General features: G+C 44.4%; 2 protein-coding genes across 4 annotated transcripts; both read right to left on the bottom strand.

Annotated features, from left to right (window-relative positions):
* Nucleotides 1-3,367: 3,367 nt before the first annotated feature.
* On the bottom strand, nucleotides 3,368-8,561 carry LOC147159073 (uncharacterized). Its single transcript, XM_086059690.1, has 5 exons — nucleotides 8,430-8,561; nucleotides 6,596-6,925; nucleotides 4,834-5,121; nucleotides 4,654-4,761; nucleotides 3,368-3,949 (listed from the first exon to the last, which is right to left on the bottom strand). Exons 1-5 carry the CDS (start codon nucleotides 8,497-8,499, stop codon nucleotides 3,780-3,782), a joined length of 966 nt encoding a protein of 321 aa, XP_085915816.1. The 5' UTR covers nucleotides 8,500-8,561; the 3' UTR covers nucleotides 3,368-3,779.
* A 925-nt stretch (nucleotides 8,562-9,486) lies between these two features.
* Nucleotides 9,487-18,456, bottom strand: LOC147159072 (ATP-sensitive inward rectifier potassium channel 10-like). Of its 3 annotated transcripts, none has more exons than XM_086059446.1 (6): nucleotides 18,328-18,456; nucleotides 14,923-15,268; nucleotides 12,597-12,808; nucleotides 12,384-12,515; nucleotides 11,064-11,241; nucleotides 9,487-10,814 (listed from the first exon to the last, which is right to left on the bottom strand). In XM_086059446.1, exons 2-6 carry the CDS (start codon nucleotides 15,242-15,244, stop codon nucleotides 10,474-10,476), a joined length of 1,185 nt encoding a protein of 394 aa, XP_085915572.1. In that variant the 5' UTR covers nucleotides 15,245-15,268; nucleotides 18,328-18,456; the 3' UTR covers nucleotides 9,487-10,473. The 3 variants fall into 3 exon arrangements, with proteins under 3 accessions (XP_085915572.1, XP_085915575.1, XP_085915573.1); XM_086059449.1 differs by having other exon boundaries at nucleotides 12,636-12,808; XM_086059447.1 differs by lacking the exon at nucleotides 18,328-18,456 and adding an exon at nucleotides 17,558-17,685.
* Nucleotides 18,457-21,545: the final 3,089 nt, after the last annotated feature.

Raw genomic sequence — 21,545 nt, 5'->3', positions numbered from 1 at the left:
CATGCTAACAAACAGCTAGCTCCATCCACAAAGCCTCCTCGGAATTGCTAAATTCGATTTTTTTAATCGCAATAGTCAATTTATATATTCGTATCGGGATTAATCGGTATCGAATGGAATCGTGATACGAATCGAATCGCCAGGTACTAGGCAATTTACACCCCTACTTCTGTTATTAATATTACTTGTGGGTTATTCCTATGTTTTCAAATACTTGCATTTGAGTCACAAGTTTACATTTTTTTGAATGGACTCATTAAGTCCATTCAAGTTTACTCGTCTAATGCGATCTGTTCACCAGAAGACTTTGAGGAGATTTGGAAAAGACTCTTGTAAAACTCACACGAGCTCACATCTGTAATGTTTGCATATCGTTGAATGAGAGTCAACATTTCCCAGATGTTCTACAGTGTATTCGCACCGCCTATTGGTGAAGTTTTGACATTACAGCGAGTTACTAACAGATCAGTTACGACCAGAAAAGAAGAAGCCAGATAAAGCAAGCTGCTGCCAGCATGTCCTTGTCTGTCTCATCATTGACGTTTAATACAAGCGAGACATATCACATCTAAAGACAAGTGATAGAGTTTTTAGTCCCAGACTCAGACTGAGATTTTACAAAGACTGTGAATTTTGTAGGGTCACTAATTAAAAGACGACAATTAGATTCTTTAGGCATTTCTTTTACCGTCAATGCAAATTTTCCCATCATGCTCTTGGTAGAAACCTACAAAATAGAGAACTAAAACCAACAAGAAGAGTGAATTCAGTAGAATGCAAGCATGGCTCAAATGATAAAATATGTATGTATATATTATATAATATATAGAAACCTTTATTATATTGTATATTCATATTTAATTAACAGCTTTTGCTCCAACCGAGAATTGCTCTTCCTCCACTAACCCTAAGCAGCTTGGGAGCGGCTCTGCATGCGCTCCCTACGTAACAATACTTTAATTCAACACGTTGAAATCAACAGTCACAACATGGCACACATAAGCAGAACAGCAAACATATACAAGACATCACACGTAGACTCGCAATGATGTCAAACAGTATTAAAAAAAAAGTTTTAAAAAGTCATAGCCGTGAAGTAAGAAATCCATAAAAGTCCTTCCAAAAAGTGGTAGAATGTAAGCCGGTCCAGAAGAGGTGCTGGACCGTCTCAGGATGACTTCGACAGAAAGAACACGTCACACATCAATGGCCCTTTTGAATTTGGTCATATACTGATTTACCGGGATAACATTTGTGGAGAATTTGACGTGAGCCTTCTTTTACCTTATTTGTTACAAGAGAGTTTTTCCAATCAATATCATTTACAAAAGAGTAATCAGCATATACTGTAATTGTATTGGACAGCATAAGAGGAAGAAATATTATCATAGGAAAGAAAAAGTGAATAATCCACCACCCCCTCAAAATATGTATGCAAATGTGCAGTAGTACAAAGTAACAAAATGAGCTTTGTGCTGCTGATTCTTGGTTTGTTTTGAATTTTGCCTTTGAAATAGAACATCATTTATTATTGAAATGCTTTAATGAGATCCACAGTACTATCACATTGAATTCATCCATCCATTTTCTTAACCGCTTGTCCTCACAAGGGTGGCGGGGGTGCTGGAGCCTATCCCAGCTGGCTTAGGGCAATAGGCAGGGTACACCCTGAAATGGTTGCCAGCCAATCGCAGACAGGGCATCATCATTTTCGACAGAAAGCATCAGAGAGGGAAAAAAAAAGACCCGCAAAAGTATACCGCCCTGACCGGGAACTGAACTGGGGTCACCTGCGCAACGGACCAGCGTCAGCACGTTGTGCGAGCGCGTCGCCACTGAAATAACCACAGCACTTTCTGAGTGCGGCCTTTTGACATTTGATCATGTAGGGTGATAAATCAGCAGCCAGGGCAAATTTCACATGCCGAGTATACTTTGGGTGGATACATTTGAGATTTAAGACATTTTCATATCGTGCAATGGTAGGATTTTTAGTTGTCCCTTTTTTGGAGTGCCCTGTTTTTTCTCCAGTTTTGAACAATTTGTGTTCAGCGTTTTTTGCCTTCGCTCGAGGTGATTTTGAGTTTGTGAACAAACTGCTGCCGTTGAGGCCAACCAACTTCCTGCGCCCGGGTCCGCCCTCCCTCCCTCCCTTCCTTCCTCCCTCCCTCCCTCCCTTCCTTCCTTCCTCCCTCCCTCCCTCCCTTCCTTCCTTCCTTCCTTCCTTCCTTCCTTGTGTCAACATAGACAAGTTTACCAGGACGAGGAGCGAAATGCAAATGAAATGATCCAACAGGAACTGAACAAAAACCAGGAACTAGAAAATTTTCCGCGGAAATTTTGAATGGGCCTGCTGACTCTTTCAAATGAGCTGAACAGTTTAAAATTCAAACCGTTGAAATCGGTCAAGAAATGTGGAAGTTAACCATAATCAAGATCAACTAAAAGTATCTTACTGGCCCTTTAAGAAATATGCACATTCACGCACACACATTTGTTTTTAACCAACATTTAAATGAGCTGAACAGTTTCAAATTGAAACCGTTGAAATCGGTCAAGAAATGTGGAAGTTAACCATAATCAAGATCAACTAAAAGTGTTACTGCCCCTTTAAGAAACATGCACATTCACGCACCAACTGACGTCACGCAGCCACATTCCATTGATTTGTATAGGATTACGCTCACCTCAAACAAAAGCCTCTCACGACTTAACGGTTGAAGATGCAGATTTCAGAAATGGCTCGTTAGAACGGCAAGGGTTTGGGGAACGCGAGCGAGTTGTCAGTTTTTTAATCGGATGAAAAATGACCAAATGAGAGCAGGTTGAAAAACTTATGATTGATCGAAAATGAAGAGGGAAAAACGGCGAAATGAACACGAAGGAGGAGGAGATCGGCGCCAAAGTCCGACTTCTGCTCGCTTAAAGTGAACATAAAGGTACTAATTGACACCTTAGCCAAATATTTTTGGGGAATAGCGTCGCCATGGTAACTGGGAATTCCTAGAAAAATAATGCCGCACCGAGTCAGATCGAGCCGCATCGTTTGATACCTCATTTGTCCCGGTGCGATCTACGGTTCGGGCCGCATTTTAGCAGAAAAAAATAAATAATAACATTAAAGCCTTTTTTGGCTAGTTTAGGATAGTCATATGTGCCTGCTTCGCTGCTGCTTGCTCCGCTTAGCAGGCCCATAACTAAATACAAGCAAGGCAACGAGGCAATGGGAAACCGCTGGGCATGTGATTGGTCGCCACAGGCTGGCAAACAGCTGGACACCAAATACCAAAGCAAACAAATATGGATCGTGACATAATAGCTTAAATACGGAAAAAGGATACACAAAACATCCCCTTTGAGTTCTTAATGGCATTTTCTCTTTATTTGTATTGTAGCTCTTACGGTGCGTTCAAACAAAGGAAAGTGTAAGCAAAGTTGTGAACCATCAGTTGTCGAGAGCGCCTTTCTTTCCACCGAGGATGCTACATATAGGGGCCACCAAATGCTCACATAATCGATGCCCATTCAATTGTATTGGGAAAGAAAAGAAAAGACATTTTCCCCCAACCCCCCAAAATTCATCAAATGATGCCGCTAAATATTTGACGTATATTTTCCATGAAAAACGAGAACAATTGGGTCGGGAGTGTAATCCCAGAAATGTTGAAATAAATAAATCTGCAAATATGCAAATCCGAGAAGTATGCAGGGAGTCCAAAAATGACATTTTGTTATTACACTGCTTTTATTTCAGGTGCTTCTCTTCACAAAATGGCGCTTTAAGGGGCGTGGTCATGCATAGCCATGCGCTTCAGCTGGATTTGGTCATAGAATGTCTGCACGGGGACCAACGGTGTCGCAGGGTGCGGCTCCGTAGCACGCACACTCGCGTACTCCAGCGCCGTGTCGGAAATGTCCGCGTAGATCGTCGCCTCCTCCGACTTCCCGCCTGTGCAATTGCAAACAGGAAAATCCATGAAACGGGATGAAATAGGTGAGGTGGGACGTGCCCAAAAAAACATTTCCAGCTGTATGTCGCTGTTGTGTGCTGCAAAATGTTGCCAAGACACCAGCAGACATTCTCAAACTCGATACTCTCAAACCATTTTTCTTTTTGCCATAACATTTTTAACATGTTCACCAAAACATGAAAAGAAGTCTCATACCACCCAAAAAATCTCACACAACAATAAAAAACGGCACATAAAAACCTCTCACACACCCAAAAACTTCTCACATAAAAAAAAAAACCCCTCCCTCTCTCCCCAAGCATTCGCTATTCAATAAGCAAGCGTCTGTTTGTCTGTCTGTCTCTCTCTCTCTCACCCACACATTTTTTTCCATTCTCACATTTAAAACCTCTCTCTCTCTCTCTCTCTCTCTCCCTCTCTCTTTTTCTCTCTCTCATGTACACACGTTGCATGTGTGTGTTTTTTGGCGAATAATAAAACGTTTTATGTGTGTGTGAGGCCTTTTAGTCTGAGTGTGCTTTTATTTGAGCTATTTGAATGTACTGCATGTGAGATTTTTTTAGCGTGAGAGGTTTTATAGCAAGCGTGAGAGGGTTGTTGTTTGTTTTATGGGTAGGAGATTTTTGAATATGCGAGAGTTATTTTTGGCATGTTTGTCAAATGATAGGGAGGCGTGTCTCACTTGTTAGCTGGCGCCTGCGGCGACAGGCGAGCACGGAAATGGCGGCCATGACGAGCGCGCAGAAAGCCCCCGTTGCCACGCCGACCGCGACCACAAAGCTCAGCGTATCTAAAACAACGATGTCATCGCCATGAATGGCAGCTCGGTGGAGAAAAAAAGAAAAGAATACAGCTTCCTCACGTGTCACTGACGCGCTTGAGGCCGTGTCGTTGGCGCACGTCACAGAGATGGAGGCAGATTTGACGCTGACGGCGTTGGAGATGCTGCACGTGACACGGGTGGCGGCGGCCCACAGCGGCACGCTGAGCCGATGCCACGCGCCGCTCTGGCTTGTGTTGCCCACGCGCCATATGTAGTCCACCGGCCCCCCGTTGTCGGGGGCGCTGCAGTGCAGCAGAACGCCGCACGAGTGATTGGCGGCGTGCCGGCTGATGTTGACTCTCAGCACAGGTTCCGCCGTTATGGGCTCTGCAGAAAGAGTGTGAAGTTGGAACTGGCACACGAGAGAGCGGCTGAGCTGGGAATTGTAGTTTTTGAACAGTATATGATAAAGTATCTGTTTCCATTTCTTTTCCTATCATCGCTTTGTGCATTTTCTTGAAGATGTTTTTGATTTGTTATGGTTGTCGTGTTTCTGGGGGGCAAACATTGATTGACAAGTAAATGACAAGTCTTTTCTATTTATCAATCAACTTTGTCCTAATTAACACAAAAATACCTAAAGGTTGAAAATTGATTGTGAATCAGCAATTCTATGAAGCAGCAACCTTAATTTAAAAAAAATCATAATTACATGCCATCATTTTAAAAAAGTATCAGTATTGGCTATACTGGCCGTGTATTGACTTGGTATCGGATCCATACCAACATTACTTGCCAAAACGCAACGCTTGATAAGGGCATAGCTTTTTCCAATATATTTATCAAATATTGCACACAAGTAATACACCAAATTAAAAACAAATACTAAAAAAACGATCAGCTTGTATCGTGTAAACATTTTCTCAGTTTAAACTTTTGACCTGTCATCTCTGTTCTATTCTGAACAAAATATTGGAATTTGCACTTCCACATCATCGCATTCAATTTTTATTCACAATCTGTATCGTGTCGCAACTTTTTGGGAATTGGGTTTGTATTTGGTCCCACTCTAAATAGAGTCAATTGTACTCTACAGAATGACTGTAAATGTGAGCGTCGAACCATTGTTTCATGTCATTGTTTTGTCACAACTATTTTAGGAGTTTCCACTTTTGTCATTTTCATTTATTGAAATTTGGATAGCATTCATTGTGTGTATTAATTTACAATTTGTATTTATTATGTTATTAACATGTTGAAACATGATGTTGTTTGAGTAGTGCACATATCGTGCTTAAATATATATTTTTAGCGATGTCCAATCCGATGGCATGATCGGAAATCGGGCCGATCGCGTTGTTGCTGACTGGATCGGAATTGCACGTTTGTCTCCCGATCAGGACTTGGATATTATTCTTTTGATCAGATCTGGAGTTACACGTGGTGTTGTCTGGTTGGTGCCGGATTTGCCTTTGTTTCATCTTTCTTTCTTTTGCTCTCCCGACAACTTCACGACTCTGGCGAGACCCTGAAGTTAAGGTGAAGGGTTTGGGATCTATAAGAGGTTTTTTCAGGTCAATGAAAGAGCACAAACTCACACGCACGCAAACAAAAAAAGAGAGAGCAATGATGATGACATGTCGGGACAGACAAGACAACTTTGACTTCTTTCTGTCCCCTTTCATTCCTTTGCTTTACTTTGAACTTGAATATTGCTTTTTATTGTCTTTTTTCTATTAAAAATGAATGCAATAAAATTGATTGATTGATTGATTGATTGATTGATTGATGTCGTGCATGTGTTATGGATCTTGCGTGCGCAGCAGTGGTGGGTTCGACCCCCTTTTCTTCGAGGCATTACCATAAACTTGCAGTGTGACTTGCACCGTCTCTCGCTGGCTGTCGTTGACCGCCGACACGAAGCTGAAGTCGCCCGAGTCTTCCGGAGTGACGTCCCTCAGAGTCAGACTGAAGTTACGGTGGTTGAGTTGCAGTCGACCAGTGAAACGGCCCGTTTCCACATGAACGCTTTCGCCGTCCAAGGACGCCACTTTAATGCCTCGGTAGGTCCAACGTGCAAAGGTGACGTCTTCGCCCGGTAAACACGATGGAAGCTCCACCACGTCGCCTGCTTGTCGATGGAAGACACGTTGGCATGCCGGCACTTCTGCCGGCACTTCTGCCGGCACTTCTGTAAAGAGGAACAAACAACGATGCGACAATATTTTTTTCAGTTGCATGTTTTGTCTTTTCAGATTCAGATCTTATTTTTTTTAAACTTGTTTTTCAGATCTTTCTTTTTCAAGTCTCAAATCTTTTTCGTTGTTGTTTTTTTTGGTTTCAGACTTTTGAACTGAATTTTACGTGGGATTTTGCATTTCAAATTTGCTTCACCACAAAGGAGGGAATGTTTAATACCTACCATGAAGACATCTATATGATAAAATACGGTTACACACATAGCGCCACATAGTGGTGACAAGAAAAGTCATTCTTTACGTTTTGAACTTACTGCGCTGAGCCCGTTCAAGGGATCCAGTTGAAAAGGTGTCAGAAAAGCCTGAAGATGTTGACCATGCCTCAGACCAAATATTGTAACTTTTCGACAAAGGGCGTGGCCAAATTCTGATGATTTACTGTGACAATAAAAGCTGCTTTAACTTGACCAAGATGATCCTATTTTCTCAAAACGTTGTCCAGGCCTGAAGACGTCTACCAACTCTCGTCATCGTGGTCGTGCCACATATTGCAAACGGAAATCATTTCTCTTTTCCTGGATGTTTTTCTCCTAGCGGGTTAACCGCGTCAACTTCATATTTGATGGGAAGAATGTTTAAGCCTTCGCGATGTTGAAACGCGAATTTGTGATTTTTCATTTGTCTGTTGCCGTGGTGCCTCCAAAAAAGAATGCTGATTCTGAGCTTCTTAACATGGACAAGAACAAAGAATGAAAAGATGCACACACATCATGTAAAGATTTCATGTAAAGTTGTTCAAGATGAAAAGTAAAAGCAAAGCTTTTTATATCTTAGAACGCTGTTGCTGCGGCGATGTTGCCATGAAAAATGATGTTGATTTTGGTGGTCTAAACATGCACGATAACTCGTGAAATGTTGATTATATATCAGGCCTGAAAAAATCGATGCATATGTAGAGGTTAATTATGGCATTTTCCCAAAATAAATAAATACGTTTCATAGTGCCAAAGGGTTGTGAGGGCCCTTCATTGCTTTGTTTTGTGCCACTTCCTTGATAATCATAATAACAGGAGAACGTATGCGGAGTCTCAAACCCTGGTACATGCTTGCAGTTTTTCCATTGCAAGGCAAAGAGTTGACAGCTTTCATTTTTCCGTCATGGCCCGCTAAAGTCACATTCAGCCGCGTTGCTTAATGTGTGGAGATTTGGTAAGTTGTGCTCACACCAAACCTGAGGTGTGAAAAAAGACAAGATGTGCATGTGTAACTTACTAAATTGCACTCACAAGATCCCGTGTCGCTCATAACTCCTACAAAGAGGAACAACGACAACAACGCTCTGGAAGCAAAGAGGAAGTGCAACAGTATGGACGAGCTGACAAGCACAAAAAAAAAAATAAGAGTCAAGACTCCATAGCATTTTTTTTTAACTCGACGTGACTTTTTAGACCAGCGCGACCCGTTTCAACTTCCACTAAGGCATCATCTAAAACATACCTTGGAGAATGGCTAGCATGAGCCACGCACTGCCGGAGCACAGGATGCAGCCCAGGCCACCAGCAGCCATCGCACTTTCAACTTGGTCCGACTCTGCAACCTCGGGGTCAAGACAACACGTGCTGCAGACAGTGAAGACTGAAAGGGGTGGAGCTTAGTATTATTAAGGGCAGGGCGGACCCTTGAGGGAACAAGTGGAATCTTAGCTAATCAGGTTCAGTTCCCCTGAGACAGACAGTGAGAAATACACAGATAAACAGACAGACAGACAGACAGGCAGACAGGCAGACAGGCAGCTGTATACTGTAGTCAGTAAACTAGATTAGATGATGGATCAAGTAAATCCACAGACGACAGACTGCGATAGACGGGTTAAATAAAAAAGAGATCGACAGCTTGATAGGTATTCTATAGAGAAGTAGACCCGAGGTGGCAAATCCAGGTCCAGAAAGTAAAAACCCTGCCACAGTTTGATGCTAGCGAGCTCGTTCCCTGGCAGGTAAACAAGCACCTCGGGCTAAAGTCAAACCGCGGCAGGGTTTTTACTTTCTGGACCTGGATTTGCCACCTCGGAAATAGACAGTCAGACAGATGGATGGATGCTGTCTGTCTCGCTAACCACTGCTCGGAACGGGTAGGCAGTTGAAAGAGACAAATCAAAAGATGGGCAGGCAGCAAGTTCAATACACACAAACACAAGCTGGACCGGGACTCATTTTCAGCCCTGGAATTTCAGGGCTCAGACCGGCCCACTTTAGTTCACAGCATTGTAATGAAAATGTTGCATATTAGTGTATTAATCTAAAATTGCTTCACATACCTCCCAACATCCACATTTATAGTGTATTTGATCACAAATAACTGAATGCCTTACTAGATCACAATCAATGTTTATTTGAACAATAAACAAATACGGGGTGACACAAAAATGGGAACTTTTTAACAAGCCAATTAAACCAAGAGTGATGGAAGAAAAATATTTTATTCACAGTAATTGAAACCTTCAAACATGCCATTAACTCATTCACTCCCAGCCATTTTCACTGAAGCAACCCCTTCGCTCCCGGCTGTTTTACTGGATTTTGACTGATTTTGCAAGGCCCACAGAATAGTGTGTTCTATTGTTATAAAAACATGGAACCTACCAAAAGATAGATTAGAGTCTCTTCTTTCATTGTATCTGTTTCCGTTTTGCAGCAATTAGCATTTCATCATTATTCACAAACCTGTTGAAAACACTGGCACTTGTTGCAACATGGCCGATCTCTTATACTCTGCTGCCACCTGCTGGCTGTTTTTGTAATACTACCATTGCTTTAAGCTATCTCTTCAGGTCAGAAGCTGCATCAAAGCCTTCTGTATGCTCTAGCATAAAAAAAACAAAAAATAAATACGTTTTTGGTAGTGAAGGACAAAGTATTAAAACATGTATTTACACAGCTTTGGAGCTTGCTAGCACCTGAAGCTAAAGCCAAACTATGGCAGGGTTTTTACTTCCTGGACCTGGATTTGCCATTTCTGGAGGAAGTAGGTAACGACCAATCATGGCTCACCTGTTTTTTGAGTTTGGTCAGCAAACTGAGCCATGATTGGTTGTTGCCTACTTCCTCAGCACAGGTGATGTCATCTTCAGTCGGCAGCAAATGGTGAAATTAGTTTTAAAATGTATTGTACTTGAAAAAATAAAGAAATTATCATATTAATAATGGACAAAATGTGAACTTTATACTGCTGTAAATGGCTCAAATATCCCTTTAAGGCAGGTCTGCACAGACAGCACATGCTAAATGCTAAATTGTGCTTGTGAGATGCGTGAAGATAATTGTTTATATCACATCAAGCACACACATCTCAAAGTTGACTTTTAGACTTTATTAGAGGTATGTTGAGCATACGAACACAATATGAAATGTTAATGTTCCAACCTAAAAAAAAAACTGTTTCCTAAGGTTATTTAAGTGACTTGCTCGTGGAGTTAAAAAGCCATTCAAGTGAAGTGATGTGGGAATAAGTCATAGGCCACAGACCGTGATGTTGTCTTCTGTTAAACATTACTGATGCGCATGCTGAGCGCGCCGCTGTCTCGGGCCCGCCCTTCTCGATCCTGCCCTTGTCCCCGGTATCGCTTTTCCAGTCGCATCTTCACTGAGTCCGTTCCCTCCTTGCCGGACGGCGGCGGCATTTTGGCTTTGGCGACCTTGTCGAAGAAGGTAAAGTCGGCCACGTAGCCTCCCGAGGTGGACAGCGACATAACGGGGGGGAATTCGTAGCCCCAGAGAATCTCGTCAGGCAGGTACGATGTGCGCACCTGGCAGGTGGCTGATGTGGGCTCCACCGTGGCGTTCAGAATGACCAGCAGCTCGAAGTCCGCCGCCCAGCCTCCACCTGGGAAAGTAGATGCAGACGAAGTGTCTTTATGGCTCTCAAACGGACCTGCCCTGAGACCCCGCAGAGATGGCAAGTCCAGGTCACAGGCCACAGACCGTGCTCGTTAGCAGCGCCCAAGCGCCCAAGCACCCAAGGAGTTAGCTAGCTCGCACCTGGGGCTAAAGCCAAACTGCGGCAGGGTTTTTACTTTCTGGACCTGGATTAGGGCCCTAAGTCACCTCATGTGTGACCTAATGGCAGATCTACCTTTGGCGGCCCAGGCTTGCAAGGGACTGCTGTCGTCGATGATGTGGTAGAAGGTCAAGGGGATGATGAGGAAGGGGCTGCCGCTGGACGTGTCTACCTTGAAGGACACGTTGCGCTGGTCCAGATGCACCGCCTCGCTTTCCTCACTGAGCGACGTCTGCAGCAGCTTGCCGGTCACCTGAACGTCAACGCGGCCCAGCTTTGAATACGGTCAACTCTCAACGTGAATAGCGCAAATATTTGAAAGACTTTCATTTGCTATCACCGTGTGTTAGGCTAGCGACTCAAGCTAGCACGCGGCTGTGTCCGAATGTGCGCCCTCCTCCCTCTGCAGTGCCCTACTTAGGGGTCGGAATGAAACCAAAATGTAGGGCACTCCAAATTACCCACAATGCACTCTGAAGAGTAGTGAACATCGAGGGTTCACTTAACTGGGTTGATGTAGACCACAATGCATTGCGAATATGAAAAAAACATGGCGCGAGCGACATAATATATACTATGAAAATAAAAAGCGAAGTGCGCATTACATTAGCGCATGCGTGAAAATCAAGTTGAAAAAAAGTTGGACTATTTTTGTGGGTGAAAAATGTGCAATTGTTTTATTAAAGCTAAACCACTCTCGAGCGATCCTGTGGGTGGGTTGCGTAGTTTTCCATTGTCTGGACGGGCCGTGAATGCAATACAGACTTTTGTATCGGTAAGCTAAGCGCGTTCCGAGCTGTTGCGTTCTGACACGGTTACGGCCGACAGTTGCTTGCAAATTGTTATTAAAGAGTTGTTTGTTCGCAGCTTGGCCTTCTTAGTTCACCAACGCTACAATACATGTACATTAAATAACGGTAAGTAATGATGAGCGTCTGAATTTTTCTTCATGAAATCGGACCACTCAACATTTGGCCACATATTTAGCCTCAAAATATAGGACAAGTCAAATTCATCAGCTGCTGCCGCACACTTGCATGTACACTCAGTTTACAAAACACGCGACACGACGGCAGCCAAAAAGTCATCACTCACAACGGTGAAATGTTTTAAAACCAATATCAAACACATTAAACATGTTAGACACTCGTCTCATGGGACCCCCAAAAAATCTCCAAAATGACGTGCACTTATGGCGTCAGGCTTTAGTTGCAGTGGTGACGTTCCTGACCCGCCCAATTTTCCTCCTTCCGCTCCGTTCAATGAGCATTTAAATCGCAGCTTTTCAGAATGACGTAATTGTGTTTTGTCAAACCGCGATTTAATTGCAAATGCAATGAATGGTTCAGTTTAGGCCTTTCACGAACCCTCACAAATGGCCACGGTTGACATTACCTGACACCCAAGCAGCAGGCTCTTGCGCATGTTGGCGACGCGGACCATGAGACACGGCCGCCCCTCGTGCGTGGACACGACGGCGTGCTGGCTGAACTTGACCGTCTCGCCGCGCTTCTTGGGCCGCGCCACCTGCGAGCACAGGAAGCGAGTGACGAAGCCATTGGCGAGGGGCGACGGCGTGCTCGGGGCGACGGCGTGCTCGGGGCTCACTTTGGCGAGAAAGGTGCCCGTGATGAAGATCTCCATCACCATGGTAACGACCAGCTGGAAGATGAGCAGGACGATGGCTGCGGGACACTCTTCCGTGATGACCCGGAAGCCGTATCCAATGGTGGTCTGGGACTCCAATGAGAAGAGGAAGGCGCCGGTCAGCGTCCGGACTTCCGTGACGCACAGCGTGTGATTGGCTGATGGGGTCAAGTCTGGAGGGAACAAAACATCACTCAGTTGTAAGCCGCATGTGCGCCCAAATTACTCATCCCAAAAATAAATATGTAAAAAAAATAAAATTCAAAAATTCATTCAAAACTTTCACACAGAGCAAAAACCTGTCACCGAACCCAAAACTAGGGATGAGCATCTGTATCTGTATCTGTTCGACCATCCAAATGATCTGGATTTGTATCTGGATTCGGAGTGGGTGGCATAAGCCGGACGTGGGTGCGGTTTCACCTGAGGTAGGTGTGGCTTAACACAAATGGGCGGGGCTTACATCACGGTGGGGCGCCCGATGGGCCTGCCGTGCCCCGTTCTGCTGCGTTGGGCTTGGGGCGCGGGCCGTGTTGGGGTGGGGGGCGCTCTTGCCTTCTGGGTTTTCTCTCCGGCCGGTGGACCCTGCAGGGCCCGGGGGTTGTGCCGTGGCGCTGCCGCGGCCTGGGGGGCCCTGCGGGGTTGTGCTTGCTCTGTCCTGGCCGGGGTCGGGGCTCCCCTCTTTGGTGGAGGTTTTCGTGCATGCCAGATCCACCACACCGGCATCTACCGAAATTCAAACACAATCTGCTTCTTCCTCTGGTCGTTGAATCGGTGGAGGAGGCGGGACTTGCGACTTCTGGGTTTTCACACATCAGCTTTGTTTCAGTTTCTGGTTTGCGACGTGCGGGCCGTGTCGCAGTTCTTGCGCTTCCACCTTTGTGCCCCTCGGTTGCGGGTCCAAGTGTGCAGTGTGTCTGTCTCACTTGTCCGAAGCATTTCTCACACTACTTTTGTTTTCTCTTGTTTGCTGCTGACTTTTGTTTTCTCTTGTTTGCTGCTGAATGTTGGTAACTGTTGTGTTTGTTGATTCCTAAAAGTGTTGTCTTTCCTTGTGTAAAGCAGCCTTGTGTATCAAATGTGCTATAAAAATCAACTTGCCTTACCTGGCCTTGCCTATGACCCTGAAAAAAATAGGTTACATATGACTCCAGGAATCTAAGTTTATTTGACTTCAAAAGTAAATAGGATCAAATCTGTGGGAGGAGATCTTTAAAAAGTGACCTCTATATAGTAGGTCAAAAATGGGGCAAAATTTGGAAGTAAATCCAAAATGGCGGACTTTCTGTTGGGTTTAACATATGGCTGGGGCTGCTTTTTTTTTTATTGTCACAATAAACTATTAAAATATGAATTATTGCCATACGTTTTGGTCCATGTTAGGACACTAAATAGGGACAATGCATTGCCATGGCAACATCATTTCTCAGCACAACCACTACGGTGAAAAATAAGTTATTCGATCTTTAGTCTTGTGCTGTCATCAAATATGTGACATTTTGAGAAGATAGGACCATCTCAGTCAAGTAACAGCACCTTTTATTGCTATGGTGGATTACTAGTCTTTGCGGCACCGTATTGAACACGCCCTCGGCCAAAAAGTCACAATATTCAATCTGAGGCATGAGCAACATCCTAAGGCTTTTTATGGCAAATTTTCTACTGGATCCGTTGAACGGGCTTGGCGTAGCAAATGGAAATGAATAAAAAGTAATGAAAAAAAAAGACATTTCTTGTCACTACGAGTTGAAAAAAACGCTATATAAATAGCCGTCCATTCCATTCGCTCCAGTAGCGGCGGCACTCTGATGACGAGTTAGCAATGAAGGAGGGGCCGCCAGTAAACAACCTTTCGCCAGGAACTGCGGGCCGCAGAAAGACGCTGCCGGGACCGGGAGAGACGTGCAGAGAGCCAAACTGAGACAGTTGGGCCAGTCATATGGACGTAATCGTTAGGGCAAGCTGGGACGGACTCCCCGGCTGGGGCGGGCTAGCTAGCGGAAACTATAACGCTAGCATTGTTCCAGATGAAGGACCCAGACTACAAAAAAAAAGAAAAAAGTTGATTGGAGATGATCGGAAGCTAAGTATGTTAAACAGCCACACAAAACTGTCCAAAAATGTCAATGTTTTGCTGCAATTTGAGTATAGCCCCGGAAGAAAGGAATAAAAAAGATTGAAAAAAATCTTAAACAATACAAAACGACAAGGAGAAGCTGCAGACAGACATGCCAGCGTACTCTCCCATCGACTGATTGACATTTTTTGTGCTAAGATTTGCACTCACTTGCCAAGTCACCGTGCATGGCGGCCACCAGATACCACAGCAATCCGAACAGAAACCAGGTGCCTGCGAAGGTGGCGCAGAACAAGAAGAACTTGTAGCGCCACTGCATGTCCAAGAAGGTCGTCCAGAGGTCGCGCAGGTAGAGCGCCTGGCGCCCGCTCACGTGCTCGATCAGCACGTTGCTGCGTCCATCTTTGGACAGGATGCGCCGCCGCTGTCCTTCGCCCGCATCCCTCGCCGCCGGGCTCAGGAGCGGCACGGTGTGGGAGTGGCTTATCTGAGGGGAGGAGCCTTGTGAGGACAGAGTTGTGGACAACGTCATGGCTGCTGCTGCTGCTGCTGCTGCCTGTGGAAAATGTCATTGCCGTTAATGTAATGTTTGTGCATATATTTTTGTGTCTTTATGTGTGTTTGTGTATTTGTCTTTGCTACATTATGGGGCCCATACACGCGTTGTTAAGTGGGGGGGGGTTACGGACAGGACCGAAGTGCAGGTTAGGGCTACGACAGGACAGGCAAGTCTGGTGCAAGTAGTTTTAATACAGTAAAGGCAGGCAGGCAGGGGAGCAAGCGAGGCTGGGGCTGGTGGAGATGGAGGTGGAGGTGGAGATGGAGGTGGAGATGGAGGTGGAGGTGGAGGTGGAGGTGGAGGTGGAGATGGAGGTGGAGGTGGAGGTGGAGATGGAGGTGGAGGTGGAGGTGGAGGTGGAGGTGGAGATGGAGGTGGAGGTGGAGGTGGAGTTGGAGGTGGAGGTGGAGGTGGAGATGGAGGTGGAGGTGGAGGTGGAGGTGGAGACGACCTGGACAAGCAGAGCAGCGATGAGCAACAAGAACAGCGCGGTCATGTCGACACGACTGACCGGTTGTCTACTCAAGACGTTCTGGCGCCGAGGTGCGGTCCGGGCCGGCTTAAATAGACCGGGGATGTAATCACCCGCACCTGGCTGCTGCTCCAGCTGCATCTCATCCACCTGATGAGCTGCCTCGCCTGACCACAGACACACACACACACACACCTACCTACACATCGAGAGGAAGGAGGAGGCGGGGCTTACCGAGCCACAACCCTGACACGCGTGTTTTTCCCGGTTTTACGACCATTGTGGGGACTTGATCTTGCAGGCCCATTTTAGTGGTCCTCACAAGTTCAGACCTCTTTTTGAGGGTCAAGACTTGGTTTTAGAGTTTAGGTTTGAATTGGGTTTTGGTTGGGGTTATTCAATCAGTTGTGAGGGTGAAGGTTAGGGTAAAGGGCCGAGGAAGTGCACTATGTCAATGAGATGTCCCCGCTACGAAGACAAATGTGTGTGTGAGCGCCCGTGGATGCACAAGCCTACTTTGTCTTGTTGGATGTGACATGACAAAAGACGCGTTGAAAAAGACGGGAGGCTACCGTGATAGCGTGTGTGTGTGTGTGTGTGTGAATGTAAGGTGGGCGTAGACAAGAATGTGGCGACAGAAGTGAGAGTCAAATTGGACGACGGCTCGCATTAAAACATTGCCTGATTAGTCGGTTCAGTGAATTACAAGCTGTGTGTGTGAGATACATCAGAAACATGTATGACATATTTTACATTTTATTTCTCCTTTCGTTAACCAGGAATGTCCCATTGAGATTAAAAACGTCTTTTTTTTCCTCTGGCCAAGAGGCAGCAGGGTTGCAGTTGCAACAAAATTCAAAAGAAATACATCAGAGCTACAGTTCCAAATTTTAAATGACATTAAAACAAATACTAGACAAAACAGATACAAGTTGAGTCGTCTGCCTGAAATGCTCTCAATCTGAATTTGTGGTCATTCAACGAGATAAGTTCTATTCATTTCCAGTCCTTTTGCAGCAGGTTCCATGTTGAAGGGGTCAGAGAAGACAAACACTTTTTTTCTTAACTCAATGGAACGGTTAGCAACAAAATGTTATTTGAACGCAAACTGCAAGAATCAACACTTCTTTGGGTCATTAAATTGCAAATGTAAAGCCTCGTTTCCGCCACCGGTATCAACTCTACTCTGCATTTAGCCCCATCTACGCGACTCTACTCTACGCTACACTACTCTACTCGCTTTTTCTAGTCCCTGCTCCTTTGCGGTTCTAAAAAAAAAAAAGTAGCCTGGTTCCAAAACGTGACGTAATTATTTTGGAGGCCAATGATTGGTCCCAGACAAGTCCTTATTAACGTGCAGCTGCGCAAACCCTAACCTCGGGAAAACAGCTGCCATTAACGATGAAGAGAGGACAAAAATGGCTTCCAAACAGATTCATGCTTGGACTTTTGAGGAGGTGCAAAGCCTTTTTAACATTATTGAATGCAGTCTTCTGGTTGCTGCAATATTCGACGTCTTCTGGCTGAAATAGACACAAACCAAAGCAAAACAAAAAAACTAACCGGCCAATAAATATGCATTGTTCAAAACATGGTTAGTCACGCTGTTAATTAATGGCACCGTCAAAGTTAACTGTTTACGTCACTGGTTAGCACCGATACGTCCCACAATCCACCAATTCAGTTTCAGCGAAAAAAATGGATACTGTCACACCGCGGTGAGGTTGTCTTGTCATTTCCTGTTTTATTTTGAAAATTGGGACTCCTTTCGTTTCATGTCACTTGCCCTTCCTCGTGTGGCGTCAGCGTCGCACCTGATTCCTGATTGCGTCCACCTGTTTCCCATTACCCTCAGGTGTTAAATGGTCTGCGTCTCCCGTCTTGTGCCGAAGTGTTTTCGTCAAAGCCGCTCAAGCCAGTCCTGGTCCTCAGCCTTGTTGTCCTGTATCGAGTCATAACTTTGGTTTGTATTTTTGTTTAGGAATGATATTGTTTTGTTTGTAGTTTAGACATCCTCCCTTTTTGGAGCGCCTTTAGTTAACTTTTAATAGCCTTTGTTTTTTCCCTCTAAACGAGGATTTGTTTTTGTTTAATAAATATTTGCCTTGGCCTCAAACCCGGACCTCTGCGTCTGAGTCCTACAACTGCCACGTCGTGTCAGATACTATCCAAACAACCCCTGCCACTTGGTGGGGGAAAAAAGAAACAGGAACTTTTCTGCTGACTTGGAAAACGTTACTGTCTTGTTCAAGGTGGAAGGAATTATATATAAACAGTCAGTTAACACAATACCTAAAGTTTACAAATAGAAAGCAAACACAAAAATGGCACAAAAAGCCTATTAGAACATCCTAACTTCATTTGGGGTTAACCAAAGAATGCATTTGACGTTAAATGCTGATCGAGTTGCACATGTTAAGGGTCACATGAAATGATTCACATTAGTGTCTTTTTTCTCCATCACAAAAATTGAAATTTAGACATGGATGTGTAGACCTTTTATAGCCAGTGCACACATGGAATTACTGCTGTCCCATTTTTTGGGGAGGACCACACAATGTAATGCAACGCAAAATGAACGTACCTTGGCATGACAAGCATCCGCATTTCACAGATTCATCGTGCAAGGTCCAACGGCGCTGGCCGTGCTGGTGGTACTGGTCTCGGCGGTTCCCAGTGCAGCTGTAGCCCCCCACCCCCTCTTTGACAAACCCACTACAAGTGGCATTTTTCATTCATTCATTCGACCTCCACCCCCATTCCCCACCCCATGCCGATGCTGACTGAGGCCGCCTTTGTGTATGTCATGTTGTCATTTAATGTCGTATTTCATATATTCTGCGCTCCAAATTTGTGGGCATGTGCCGTTTTGTTTCATTTTCCAAACGAAGCATACAGCGAATACAACTTTGAAATAAGCTTCTATAATAATCTTTACTTTTTCACTGTTGGTAGGCTTATAACAAAATGAAGTTAGCATAACTTCAAGTTTGCTTGTTAACTTGATAAGTTCATTGTACAGGAAACATGAACCTGGGAGGGCCAGACCCAAGCCGATTATCGTTAAATTGGAAAAATATAGGGTTAGGGTTAAGGGGTCAAGGGTCAGGGGTCAGGGGTCAAGGGTTAGGTTTTTGAAAAGGGGTTAACTCCCGGCTATCTCCCGCCTCATCATATTGACTGGACGGTTGTCAAGATACCAAAGGGCAAGGCATTGGCTCGTCATTCTGCAACTCTTCAGCTTTGTCGCTCACTCCGATCTGAAAAAATTACTTACAAAACCATTATCTGTTTTCTGTTGCGCCCGATAAGACTTAAACGAGACTCCAAGCCGGTTGTGGTTAGTATTTAGATCAGAGTAGGCTTTATACCAGACACGACATTAGACACTATATTAAACTTAACTCCCCCCAGGTTATGGTTAGGGTTAGGGTTAGAGTAGGGTTTGTACCAAATACGACCTTGGTTGAGGTTAGGATTTTGGGTTAGGTGAGTTTGTACCAAATACGACCTTGGTTGAGGTTAGGATTTTGGACCGGGGTTAGGGTATGAAGGTCCAAAATAAAGTGGAAATGATCATATTGAGTACAGCAGGGTATTCGTTCCTAATTTAGTTAATAATTATAGTAACAATCCCTGCTGTAATTTAGGGTAGGAGCACATCATCAGTAGTGGACCTTGAGATCATCGGGTGTTTCGGCCATTATCACGACACACCCTCACCCGCCAGAGTTGATCACTCTCTGGGGTGTGTTCCTGTTCCCTAACTGTCCATCCCCCAGCGCTCTCGCCCTCCCTGGTACCAGCGTGGTCGACCGCCACCCCCATGCTGCCTATTTTGTTGTTGGCGACGTCTGCCATACTGGACAACGGTCCAGTCATCACGTTGTCATACATCATATTTGTTGAGTTGTTTTGTTTTTTCCAATTAATTATATATTTTTTTGGTTTTTAATCTATCTATTCTACAAAAACAAAAGAAAGAAACAAAAAATATTTGAAAAAAATAAAAATTGAAAACAAGTGTCAAAAAAAACGAGTGCCCGTCGCGACGTTTCGACCTTGAGGTCTTCCTCAAGCGTGGGCACAATAAAAGAAAAAGCGAATATGTAGAAACTAACAAAAATTCACTCATATAAATCAAATGGCTTTTCTAGACTGCGAGGAGCTGTTGTCCTTCCGAGAGGGTAAGGGTGAGGTCAGGGGATAAAACCTCCCAACGGAGGAGGAAAAGCACGGTCCTGCTCTTACCCTCGCCCCCCCTCGCCCCCCCTCGCCCCAGGGTCCCCAGTGCCACAAACACTCCTCCCAATTTGTTTTTTTCTATTTTAGTTGTCATGTTTGGCTTCTGTTGTCCTTGCGTCTCCCTTGGTCTTGTTGAAGTGTCATCCCGCCCTTCCTCGTGTGATCCAATCAGTGCCCTCAGCCAGGTGTGTCTCGCCCCAGGTGTCTTGTTGTGTCGTTAGTGTCTGTGTATTTAGTCTGCCGTCTCCCCTCCGTCTGTGTCGGTTGGTTGTCTTTCCTCGTGTCACGCTGCCCGTTTTTGCCTCGTCTCTTTTCCCCACGTTTTGGTTGACCTGGTCGTCATTTGGAAGCTCGCTTTTGTTTTATAGAAATGAATGAATCATCCGGATGAGACTCCGCCTGAAGAAGGACCAACGACCTCCGAAACGTCGCCAACACGGCCCTCATCAGGTATAGTGCACACTTTGTATATGTATATATTGGATATATTTTATATCAACTGTTATGTAAACAAATGTACATTATTTATGAACGCAGATGTCGGATTAGGGTTGAGATTCGGGTAAACTCGTTTATACTACAGACGTTAGGGTTAGGATGACATCATGGTTAGGGTTTCATCCGACATACTCCACATTAGGGTTAGCGCATTTATAGTACACAGACACGAGGGTTGAGGTTAGGGTTCGAAGAGGCAACATCTCAGACAATTCATTGAACAATTGTCGTGTGCTCGACCTGAAGAAGGCTCTTTACAGCCGAAACCTTGTCAAGGCACACTTGCATTTAATTATACTCATTAGGAATTACAACTCATTTTTTGATTGTTTTTGTTTTATTGTTTTATATTAATAGGTCGTGATTACATATATAACAAAGGCCACTCCTATTGAATAAATAAAAAATGGTTAGGAATGAGGGATTGAGCCCTTCCTGGACCAGGATAGGGGAATTGATCCCCCCTCCTGGAGCGAAAGGGAATCGCACGGTCCTTCCGTCCTTGGAACCTCCCGTCGTCACGTTCCTTCCACTGATGTGTGGGCTGGCGTCTCCGCCCATAGCGGACAACAGTCCACCCACCATCCATCATACTTTTTTTTTTATATCAGATTCCTTTTTAAGGTAATTTATGTATAATAATGTTTTTAATCTTTTATTTAATAGATGGGAGTTGCCTTTGTATCCTATGTAATCATTATCTACAAATACATTTTATTGTAGATGTTATGTATAATTGAATTGTAATTTTTTATTTATTCAATAGGAGTGGCCTTTGTTATATATGTAATCACTATCTATTAAAACAATAAAACAAAAAAAATTAAAAAAAAAACATAAAAAAAAAAATATTATATAAAAAAAATAGTTGTAATTCCTAATGAGTATAATTAAATGCAAGTGTGCCTTGACAAGGTTTCGGCTGTAAAGAGCCTTCTTCAGGTCGAGCACACGACAATTGTTCAATGAATTGTCTGAGATGTTGCCTCTTGGAAAAGCAAATCCAAACTGAGCTTCCTCTCACAGGAACCGAACCCTCACCCTTTATATACTGCAAAT

Source organism: Leptonotus elevatus, chromosome 17, assembly GCF_054856555.1.
Source record: "Leptonotus elevatus isolate MCC_2025b chromosome 17, RoL_Lele_1.0, whole genome shotgun sequence".
In the NCBI taxonomy this organism is placed as follows: Eukaryota; Metazoa; Chordata; class Actinopteri; order Syngnathiformes; family Syngnathidae; genus Leptonotus; species Leptonotus elevatus.
The sequence above is the reverse complement of the archived record's forward strand: the minus strand, read 5'-3'. Positions and strand labels throughout refer to the sequence as shown.